Source organism: Gavialis gangeticus, unplaced genomic scaffold (genome assembly GCF_001723915.1).
Source record: "Gavialis gangeticus isolate Ggan-Ray unplaced genomic scaffold, GavGan_comp1, whole genome shotgun sequence".
NCBI lineage: Eukaryota > Metazoa > Chordata > Crocodylia > Gavialidae > Gavialis > Gavialis gangeticus.
Genome location: NW_017728993.1, coordinates 16,406,746 through 16,418,258, shown reverse-complemented (window position 1 = coordinate 16,418,258; position 11,513 = coordinate 16,406,746). Strand labels below are relative to the sequence as shown.

Genomic DNA, 11,513 nt, shown 5'->3' with positions numbered 1-11,513 from the left:
GCAGCATTAATTGCCGTTGCTCCACAGCCACCAAATTTCCCAACCCATGGGAGATCCCCATAGGCCAGACACCATGGCTCTGCGGGCTGGATCTGGCCTGCACCAGGGGTTGTGCAGCCTTGCCACAGAACATCAGGGGACAGGATTTTCCTGCAAAGACGCAATACGTCCTGCACTTTAGTAAGATGCTCTCAGGCAAGGATATTTTGAAATAAGGATCCAACAGCAGCATTAACTTTATACACTTAACTGATGTACAGTAGAGTATACTGCATATTGTATCATTCTGTACTCTCCTTTCCTATGCTAGAGCACTGAGTATACTGCAGTGCCTATGTAAAAGGGTTTTTTTTACATAGGCACTGCAGTATACTCAGTGCTCTAGCATAGGAAAGGAGAGTACAGAATGATACAATATGCAGTATACTCTACTGTACATCAGTTAAGTGTATAAAGTTAATGCTGCTGTTGGATCCTTATTTCAAAATATCCTTGCCTGAGAGCATCTTACTAAAGTGCAGGACGTATTGCGTCTTTGCAGGAAAATCCTGTCCCCTGATGTTCTGTGGCAAGGCTGCACAACCCCTGGTGCAGGCCAGATCCAGCCCGCAGAGCCATGGTGTCTGGCCTATGGGGATCTCCCATGGGTTGGGAAATTTGGTGGCTGTGGAGCAACGGCAATTAATGCTGCCACTCATCCCCCACTGGCAAATTACCAAATCCTAAGCAGCTGGATCAGGCCTGGCCTGAGCCATTGCTGTTTGGCCAGACTGGGACCAGACTGTTCCTTTCCCCCACCAATGTGGCCTGACCTGAGCTAGGCCACCCCTTTCACCCCCCACCCTCAACAAAGCCAGATAGGCGCTGGACCTCTCCTTCCCCCTCCGTGCTTGTGTGGCCAGATTGAGGCTGAGCTGTCCCCATCTCCTGCCTCTCATACAGCAGGATGGGGCCCACTGGCTGAATCCAGTCTATGGATGGACCTGGCATTGGCCATCTGGCCCACAGGGTGAAAAGGTCACTGTTCTAGGGGAATAGAGTCTTCTAGACTGTTGCTGCCATAGGTTGCGGAGGAATATTGAAAAAATGTACTCTGTTTATTTTTAAGATAACATTTTTGAAGGATAATTGCAAATTTATTTTGGTATGTAGCTCAGTAGAGGAATTCAAAACTAAAAGCATCCTTGAGGAAACAAATCTAACATTAGTTCAATCATTAACTTGTCCTGCAGCTGCCTGCTGAAAACTGCCTTCTTGGAGAAGGCAGGGAAAGATGATTGAATAAGGGGACAGTGTTCTAGTCTTAAAAAAACCACAGAGCATTATATTCTCTTAAAGAACAAGAAAGGAAAGACACAGAAAGAGGAAGACCAGAATAAAGAAAAGGAGAGAGAGGACATAGGAGACAAAATGGAGACAGAGAGAAGGAAGAAAGGGAAAGAAAAGCAAGAGAAAGCAGGTAGTATTTAGGTTAGTGAATTGTCTCTTATTTGTTCATGTTCCTTCCAGCAGACTTCAAATGTAAGTGATATGTGTTAGTGGACAGTACTGGCTGGATAGCTCTGGATCAGCGTTTCTCAACCCATGGGTCATGACCCAAAAATGGGTCACAAGAATATATGAAAGGGTCACAAACAATTGCAGAAAAACATGGAAAATCACAAATTTTCTCCTGTAAAGGAGGAAACCATGGGTTTCCCTTTGTAGACTGGCAGGATGTTTAAATACTTAAACTATTTACCAGGTCAGGATTGGCCATCAATGTTTACAAATGGGTCATAGTACAAAAAAAGTTGAGAACCACTGCACTAGATGATTTGTGTCTAGCACAAGGAGCAGCAGTATAAGCTTCCGTATGCTGCCCTGCCAAGGTCTTAAATCCATGCCTTTAGTGAAACTGCTGATCACTGAGAATTATACCAGGAATCTCCAAGTTCTCTTAAATCAGCTGCTGATCAGCTTTCTGGGTAATGTCCTTCACTCATTTAGATGGGCTGGATTCTGACTAGGGAGTCTTTGTGTATAATTGTTATCAGTCCCCCAGTTATTTCCTCTCTTTCTTCAAAGGATGGTCAGTCTTAACCTGCTGTTGAGAGGAAGTGGGGCAGACTTATCACTGACTAGTTAGGCATTATTAGGTAAATGGGGTCTTTTTTCAAATTACTTGCTGCAGCTGCATGCAGATCCTTCCCCTCTTGACTTTCAGGTCTTGGGTTAAGTGAGCAATGGAGTCATAACACTTTGATAGATGCTAATTTTTCACCTCTGGAGACCTGAGCTTCAACTTGTGATTTAAGTCACACCCAAAAGAAAATGGCAAATGTGGTCTCAACTAGATCCACTCTAGATCTTGTGCAGACTTCCCACTGATGTTTGTGGGAGCATCATTTTTGACTGGAGAGAGAGTGGAGTCCTAATGTGCCTTGATGTGTTCTCACATGCCTTGACATATAACTGAATATGGTGTCTGACATTCTTTACTACGTGAGTAGAGAGAGGTAGTGCCCACATAATGCTGTCAAGGTTCCCTTAACTTCAGACTAACTTGTTCAGAGACAGGAATCGTCATAGGCTAGAGCCTACTTCCTCAGATCCTATGAATAGACTCTTCATTTAGCATCTGACAAACTAGGCTGTAGCCTACGAAAGTTCATGCCTACCTGATGGAGTTAGTTTTTATTTAATACACTTGATGTTGTGATACAGGTGAATCTAAACATAATGCTTTTATAACTAGCCCAACTGTCCCTGTGTTAATATATTTTTTTTTTAATTCCGTTTTTTAGGTCCTTGGTTTGATATGTATCTAAGGGCACGTGAGTCTGTAGTTTTGAATTTTAATCCATTTATGGCTTTCAATCCTGACCCCAAAGCTGAATATAATGACCAGCTGACACGAGCTACTAACATGACTGTTTCTGCCCTCCGTTTCTTGAAGACCCTCAGGGCTGGCTACCTAGAGCCAGAGGTTTTTCACCTCAATCCGGCCAAAAGCGACACGGAGACATTTAAAAAGCTCATTCGATTTGTGCCATCATCTCTTTCCTGGTATGGTGCCTACATGGTCAATGCTTATCCCCTAGATATGTCTCAGTATTTCAGGCTTTTCAATTCCACACGGCTGCCGAAGTTCAATAGAGATGAGCTTTTCACAGATGAAAAGGCAAAGCACTTACTTGTGCTCAGAAATGGGAATTTTTATGTTTTCAATGTCATTGATGGAGATGGGAACATTGTGAAACCTTCAGAAATCCAAGCACACCTAAAATACATTCTTTCTGATAGCAGTCCAGCCGCAGCCTTCCCTCTTAGTTATCTAACCAGTGAAAACAGAGATGTGTGGACAGTACTGAGGCAGAAGCTACTTGATAATGGCAATGAAGAAGCCCTTTACAAAGTGGACTCTGCTGTCTTCTGTCTGTGTCTGGATGATTTCCCTATTAAAGACCTTGAGCACTTGTCCCATGTCATGTTGCATGGAGATGGTACTAATCGCTGGTATGACAAATCCTTCAACCTTATTATAACCAAAGATGGCACTGCAGCCATTCATTTTGAGCACTCTTGGGGAGACGGAGTGGCTGTGGTGAGATTCCAGAACGAGGTGTTTAAAGACAGCACCCAAACACCCGCTGTTAGTCCACAGTCTCAACCTGCTGCTGTTGACTCTTCCAGAGCTGTGCAGAAACTTGACTTTAATCTGAATGATGCCTTAAAAACAGGAATTGCCAAAGCCAAAGAACAGTTTGATGCTGCTGTGAAAAGTCTGACTCTTAACAGTATTCATTTTGAGAAAGGAGGCAAGGAGTTTTTAAAGCAAAAGAAGTTAAGTCCTGATGCTGTGGCTCAGCTCTCCTTCCAGATGGCTTTCCTCCGGCAGAATGGGCAGACAGTCGCCACATACGAGTCTTGTAGCACTGCAGCTTTCAAACATGGTCGCACGGAGACCATCCGTCCTGCCACCATCTACACAAAGAAGTGTTCAGATGCTTTCCTCAGGGAACCTTCCAAATACAGCATAGAAGAGCTTCAACAGATGATCATGGAGTGCTCCAAGTACCACAGCCAGTTGACAAAAGAAGCTGCTATGGGTAAGTGACAAGACCAGGTCATGATGCTAGAGCAGGGGGAGGGCCACTTAACAAGGTTTAATGAGCTTTTGAGGGCCGCATGGGTAGCCCCATCCTTTGGTTCCACTGCTTCCCTACATGCTGCCTAGAGCAAGCAGGATGCCAGGGAAGCTGAGCTGGTTCCCCAGCAGCTGCAGCGGCTTTCGCCTTTGAGGGTGGGAGTGAGGCTCTAGGTTATGTTGGTGGGGTGCGTGTATACGTGGGCACCTCGCTCCTACCCTTATGTGCAGAAGGGCTGGGCAGGGTACAGTTCTTTAGTGAGCATCTTGGGCCAGACGAAAGTGCCTGGTGGGCCAGATGCAGCCCACAGGCCGTATTTTGCCTGCCTCTGTGCTAGAGCATTTGCAATTCTGCATCTGAACTGAAGTGTAGTTGCTGAGTAAACTTCCAGCAACCAAAATCTAAATTAATCTGGCTGAAAATGCTATGTTCTGTGTGCTAGAAAGCTTCGGTAGCAGGAATTTCCAGGTTAAGAACATTCTGCCTTTGTGACGTCCTTGGGGGAGAGCGCTTTTATACCACTCCTTTCCTGCCATGTGCATGCATGTGCATGCACCGCCCCCCCTGCATTTATTGGTTTTTTCCCTGTCCTCTTATTATTTACCTCTATAGTAGCCAGCTATCTGAATCATCAATTAATAACTTCCTCTGAGCTGGCCTTTCTGGGTCTTTTAAATAGTTCAGAATTGAACCTTAACTTCCTTCTAGATTTTTGACAATATCTATAGCATGCTGGACCTTCTCATATACTTGTCTTGTTTGGCTTCCTTTTTTTAGCATTTGTGTTGATTTTAGGGGGAAAAAAAAGTCTTTTCTATCCTAGTCCTTGCCATTGGGAACAACCTTGTTCTACCTTACTCCATGTTTAGTAATGTGAAAACATGCATCTCTCAACTTTCTTCCACCGTTTCACTAGCATTAAAAATTGCTACTAACACAACACTAGCATCTAGTCCCCCTGACTGGAGATCATGACACTCTGAGCAAAACCTGGTGTCTTTTCCCAGAAAACAGCTGCACTAAAAATGCTCAACAATTTTGTTCTGCAGAATTTTTCAGGGTAATTTGTAAAAAAGCCACTATCCAGCATGTGGCTTTGAAGCGATGTGTATTTCACCTGCTAAACAACTTGGCTTATTCTCTGCAGAAAAGCAGTAATTTCTGTGATGTTTTGTGTTTCCTTTTAACAGGTCAAGGATTTGACCGGCACCTGTTTAGCTTGCGCTATTTGGCAGTGTCCAAAGGCATGCCATTGCCTGACTTCTACCAGGACCAAGCTTATGCTCAGCTGAACCACAACATTCTCTCTACAAGCACATTGACCAGCCCTGCTGTGAATTTCGGAGGATTTGCGCCCGTGGTGCCTAATGGCTTTGGTATAGGATATGGAGTACATGATAACTGGATTGGTTGCAATGTTTCTGCTTACCCAGCCAGGAATGTGAAAGAATTCCTCCAGTGTGTGTATCAGTCACTAGAGGATATTTTCTGTGTTTTGGAAGGCAAGCATATCAGTAAATAGATGTTACAAGGCTGAGCCACCTTTAACATACTGTATGAAATGCTGGTCACTTCTGATCATGTGTGTTTGAAAATTCCAGCCACAGCATTTAGTTTTTACTGACTATATTCAAAGGAGCAAATTATGCATCTAATTTACACTGAATTTCAGCTCCCTTAGAATTACCTTGAAAATCATAGCCATGATAAGGAAATCAAATGCAGACTCCTGAATATGAGATTCAGGAAATACTAATTCTTCATAGTACCAGAATCAAGTAATTACGTACAGCGTGGACTTAAACATAAAGCATTAAACATTTGTTTCTAGTCAAAAATTTAAATATTTATATTGATGCATTTGAGCATGTGTTCATACCTCCAGTGACATGACATCACTTTTGAGCTGTATTAACTAATTTTAAAACCAGCATACTAAATTTAAAGGTATAGTAAAGTTTGCACAGGTGCAGCAGGCTCCTTACTACTTCATTTTCCTTGATATACTTGAAACCGAACATCAGATTAATGGTGCCTTCCTTGTTGGAAAAATGGAATGTAAGAGAACTTTACTCTTTGTTTTCCCCCAAACAATACCTTGCCCTGCAATCAAATGTTTTATAACTGTTAAACCGAATGGAAACTTTGTATCCCAATAAAGCTACCTAATGAAGAGCTGCAGAAAACTGTTTTAATAGCCTGTTGGGATGGGGAACATGGTAGTTTCTAGTGTTGCTAGTTTGCTTTTCTAATAAAGTGGTATACAAAGGCTGAGCAACATTCAGTCAAGTGTACACTTCTGTTTAGTAGCCCATTTGGTAAGTTAAGTCTTCCCTTCTAATCTATGTTTCCTTTTCCTCCTTAAGCTTTGAGGGGACACACACTTAACTCACTTCTCCTTAAACTTCTCCATATACTGGTGCTGCTTTCCTTTCTACTCTTCCATCCCAAAGTATATATTGGCACCAGAATGCTCTCCTTAATAACTGTCTTGCAGGTGTTGTACACCTGATGTCTTACTGTATCACATGTTTTAGAGGCTCAGGTAGAACTTTCAGCTGATTTGAAAGGCAAATACCAGGATTAGTTTGGCGTCTGTACATTTAAGATGTCTTTAAAACAGGCAGAGAGCTTCCTGTGGGAGGAGTTCAAAACTTTCCAGGAGGCCTAGCAGAATTTCCTGAAGAATACTGCCAACACTTAGAAACCCTCAGCAAGCACTTCAGATCCTAGGCTGCTTGCAGATGTTAAAAAAACAAAAAATGGTGCTTTACTTTAAACTCAGTGCACTCCTGCAGAGCCCAGTGCATGCCCAGAAGAAGCAGTGTATTAATTGGACCTGGCTTACCCAACATCTGTATAGATTGGGCACTCTAGTGGGGTTTTTTTTGGCAGTTTTATCTAATACCTGATTGAATCAACTTTAGATAAAAGCCCTGCTGAAATGCCTGATCTCTACAGGTGCTGTGGAATCAGGTCAAAGTAACGCATTGCTGCTTCTGGTAAAGTGTTTTATTTTGTTTTTCCTCCCCGTCTGCAAGCAGTTTGAGACAGACAGTTGGTCTCAAAAATCTGAAGTAAAATCTGCAGAGTTCCTGTTGTGTAGTCCACCACTTGAAATCTATGGCTTTAGGGATTGTACGTTTTTCAGACCCCCAAGAGCTTACAGATCAGAGGAGAAAATGATTTTTGGGGAGGAGGTGGTTGGATGGAAGCAGAGTACAAGATAAAGTATAAAATCAAGTTTTTACTTCAAGTTAAATGAAGAGGAAAGAAAGCTGTATTAAAAATGAAGGAAACAGTAGCCAAGAAAAACTTTCTTGTCTAGTGTTAAAGTAACATCATTGTGAAGATCACCTGGTTTTCAGAAGACAAATAATTAATCTGCTTACGAAACTCGCTCCCCAAAGGTCAGTGCACTCAAAGGTATACCACACAGCAGGCTGTACTTACTGCCCACTAAATCAAACAGGATTGGGATTCTGAATGCGCTACTCCAGTGGTTTTCAACTTTTTTTCATTTTGAATGGAGGTGCGGACCCCTTTGGAAATTTTAAATGGAGGTGAAGACCCCTTTGAATTATAAATGTGGGTATTCACATATTTTTGATTGATTGTAGGAATCTTTCCCAGACCACTTTGACATAATCTGCAGACCCCCAGGTATCCATGGACCAGTTTGAAAACCACTGCACTACTTAAATGTATATGGCAAGCTCCTCTACTCTTTTTAGTGTTCAGTTTGTCTCTAGTAAGGCCACGTCAGAGCACATTGCTTAAACGCAACTAGATTTGTGAAAAATGTGACTTTATTAGTTACTGTTGGGAGAGTAGTTACAGCTCAGTTAGATTCTTGGGTTGTAGCCGTGTGGAAAGTGATGCCAGGGGAACTGTTTCTCCAATGGTTGCAGCTCTATCTTTGGCCAGCATGCCAGGGTTTATTAGAAATAGTTTCAGCATTTTACAAACTTATGGGTAACTTCATAAATTCCAACAGATTCCTTTGATTTTTCATCATAGTCATTCCAATCCTATGGGGATTAAAATTTTACAACATTAGCCACACCAAATAGAATCCAGCACTGTTTAAAAAACAAACTGAACATCCAAGTAAATTGCCCACAATTTCTAGTTTGAGTTTCATATTTCTACAGGAGGTACTTATATGTAGGTTGTTGACCTACTTGTGATTTTGAGAGGTGAGAACACTGAAATTAGATGGCTTCAATCTACTTGGGTTAAGGGAAAAAAAGATTTTCCCTGTATGAAGTCCATGGCTTGAGTCAGAAGCCTGCTGCATGAAAGGATTGATTACCTGTTATTTACAATACTCAAGTCGTGTGGGTAAGGAGACAAAACAGTTCTTCCTAGCAAGTATAATACCAAGGAGTGGAACTGAGCTTGAGACTCCTCTCATGGCCAGGGAAGATTTGCAATGGAGTTATTATGCTCAACTCTGTAGGAGACTACATGTTATTATTCAACAGCTCTGTCCAGAGGGAAATTTTAGGAGTTGAAAAGAGAACTCATTTTCTCAAAATAAAGAACCAGAATCAGCCTAAAGTCTAGGATTTTCTAGTTTGGTAGGAGTTAGAAAAAAGATACGTTGCATTTACACCTTCATATAGTTTTAATTCTGAAGAGGTGCCTGACAAAAGACTTCTAAAGAAGAGAGGCACACACTTGTGTTTGACGTAGCATATCTTCCTTTGCAGTGTACACCCAACAGCTTTTAAATGGGTGATCTATCATCTCCTTACCCTGAAATACAGATCTGAGAAGGAAACAAAAGTCCGTTAGACTGAACCTCCTCATGAATCTCACACCATACCTTTTCCAGTAAGTTTATTTCACTGAAAGACGTGCCAGACTCTGCACCTTCAGCAGCAAACCCAGCCTAAAAACAAGAATTAAAATAACTTTTTAATGGCCAGTCGTAGCAAGATGCAGAACCAGCCCAAGATGTTAAATGTCCTTAAAGTGAACTGTGCAACAAGCTGTTACCCAACACAAATATTTATTGTTATGTAGGACAGGTATCTCTGCTATATGATAATAAAGAATGACCAGTTTCAATATATGGCAGTTGTGGGGGACAACCTTTTTGGCAGGTATGCCAAAAGTTAGCCAGGCACCCTCTCCCAATGTCACGCCAATTCTGAACCTGGTTCTCTGCTTTGTGCCTTGTGGTTCTTGCCTCATCTACAATTTTTAATAGTTGGAGTAAGAGAGGGGTGCTGAAGGAATGTCTTAAACTTGAGTGTTCATTTGGTTTAAATGCCTACATTTAATTTTTATAGATATTGGATCCCAAAGGATTCATGTAACATGGATTTCACTTATACTCTTTAACTACCAGGCCACTGTCAATCGTATGAAAGTAACAGAATGAAACAAAAAGCATTGTTTTCCAGAACAAACATTTTTCAGGCTAAGAATTATGTATTATTGGAAGAATGTTGCATCATGCACTTTCTTCACATCACATATTAGGCGTATTCAGCAAGTCTATTAGTAACAACTTCAATCTTCTGCCATCAGTGCCAAGAGATTTTAAGGCATTTTAGAAATAATGTGTCCTAGACAAATTTTGAGCTAACAAGGAAAGGGCAAGAGTCTTCAGGTTTGATTTCAGGTTTCAGAACCTAAACATTTTGGCAATAGCACGAAGCGGTAACAATTCAGAGCAGTAAAGGTAGACACAGGGCACACAAGCCACCTAGCAGATAAGAACCAGCTGAACTGTACCTGGGTGACCAGGTCAGAGTGGCATCATTCCACAGCGTAAGAGCTCCAGTGTTCTGTAGCTACTGCAGCCTCCTCTTCTAGCAGACACTAACTTGAAATCACTGTATTAGCCTTAAAGATGTTGTTCTCCACACACTTACACATTATGTTCGCCTAGTCTCAAGAAGTTGAGAAAGGAAATGAACATGTTCAAACAAAGGGGCTGCAGCACATAAAGCTGTGTATGCATTTGCAAGGAAAGTCAGAAAGAAGTATGTCACTCATGTCAGGGTTCATTGCTGTGTTAATAACAGAGCAGTAGTTAAGCACAGCTTAACATTCTGTTGGCCTTAAATTCCCTAAAAGTTATGGGATGGTATATAAAAGTCTCCTCTGAGATGCTCAGTCAGAGCATCAGCTGACTATGTAGTAAGGGCAAATCTTCTCTGGTGTTGATCATGCGACCTGATTCAACATTTTCCATACTCATGAATCCTGACTATCTTCAGTGATATCTAAGCATATGAAAAACATGTTAATCTGGCAACAAGCTTTAAAAGTGTTTGAGGATTTACCCAAAGTGCTTAGTTCTGCATGTCTGTGCAGCACAATGCAGACACCCACAGTAGATCTGGGCACAGAAGCCATATATCAACATTTGTGCAATGTTGGCTATGACCCAACTGGCTCTGTGAACAGCAGGGCTTATTAGCTTGGATGCAGCCCTGTTCAGACACAGCTGTCCTGTTTCTGGGTCCAGAGATACTGTATGCAAAAGCTCAGGTATCTACATAAAGCTGCCTTGCAACATATAACCATGCGCTTAGAATCACCCTCCCCCCACACCATGCGACAGAAATGCCAATGGAAGTGGGATGTCAATCAGATACTACAAATGGTTTTTCTGTGGTTTTACAAGTGCAGGTAAAGGGCCAGAAGGGTTCAAGTGAAGTGTGTCACAGACCATAATACTGAGCTGTCAATAGGACAAGGAATGGAAACAGCTGTCTGTGGTCAGCAGAGATCCATGGAGCATTGAGCCATGTGACTGGAATTATAAGCTCCTGTACCAGACATCCTCAGCAGGACTTGCATTCTTACAGCTCTGGCGTCACAGCAGATACTCGCAATTAATCTCTGCCAAAGAGCTCTGGGGAATGAAGCAACTCGTCTGCCCTCTACCGACTGGCTCGGAACCAACAGCTGCTAAAGTGTAGCATACGTATGCCAAAGAAATAGGAATGCAAAGGTATTTGCCCCCTCTAAAGCCAAAGTAAGCCTCTGGAATAATTCATTAGGACATTGTAATATGTATGTAAATAGTGTTTCAGGGTGCAAACTGCGAATTGTATGACAATGCAAAAGTTCAAGCTTTGAGAGTGTCAGTGTCAAAGCAGTTATTTTAAAATTGTCTCTTATCTCTCCCTTTCACTGGTGGTGACTGAAGTGAGATTAACAGTATGGCAGAAATTTTTCTACAGAAAGATGTATTTTCTACTTCTGGCTGCAAAACCTACCAAGAGCAAACAATGAGCCCCTGACATTGCTTCCAGGGCAGGCAGGCTTCTAGTTAAGAAGACACCAGGCCAATTACACAATGCAATACCCCATTTTATATACAATTAATTCTTCATAGAATCAGCAAGACTTTTTTTG

The 11,513-nt window shown here is 42.0% G+C and overlaps 2 protein-coding genes across 3 annotated transcripts in view; one reads left to right on the top strand and one right to left on the bottom strand.

The window, feature by feature from the left end:
• Nucleotides 1-6,305, top strand: part of CPT2 (carnitine palmitoyltransferase 2) — a 108,615-nt gene extending 102,310 nt beyond the window's left edge. For both annotated transcript variants that reach the window (XM_019501283.1, XM_019501281.1), the window contains exons 4-5: nt 2,787-4,091; nt 5,321-6,305. In XM_019501283.1, coding sequence (XP_019356828.1) covers nt 2,787-4,091; nt 5,321-5,652 — 1,637 coding nt within the window. In that variant the 3' untranslated portion in view covers nt 5,653-6,305. The remainder of the gene's footprint in view (nt 1-2,786; nt 4,092-5,320) is intronic.
• Nucleotides 6,306-7,921: 1,616 nt separating this feature from the next.
• Nucleotides 7,922-11,513, bottom strand: part of CUNH1orf123 (chromosome unknown C1orf123 homolog) — a 27,823-nt gene continuing 24,231 nt past the window's right edge. Inside the window, exons 8-9 of the mRNA XM_019528303.1 lie at nt 8,962-9,027; nt 7,922-8,161 (exon numbers count right to left, since the gene is read on the bottom strand). Coding sequence (XP_019383848.1) covers nt 8,084-8,161; nt 8,962-9,027 — 144 coding nt within the window. The 3' untranslated portion in view covers nt 7,922-8,083. The remainder of the gene's footprint in view (nt 8,162-8,961; nt 9,028-11,513) is intronic.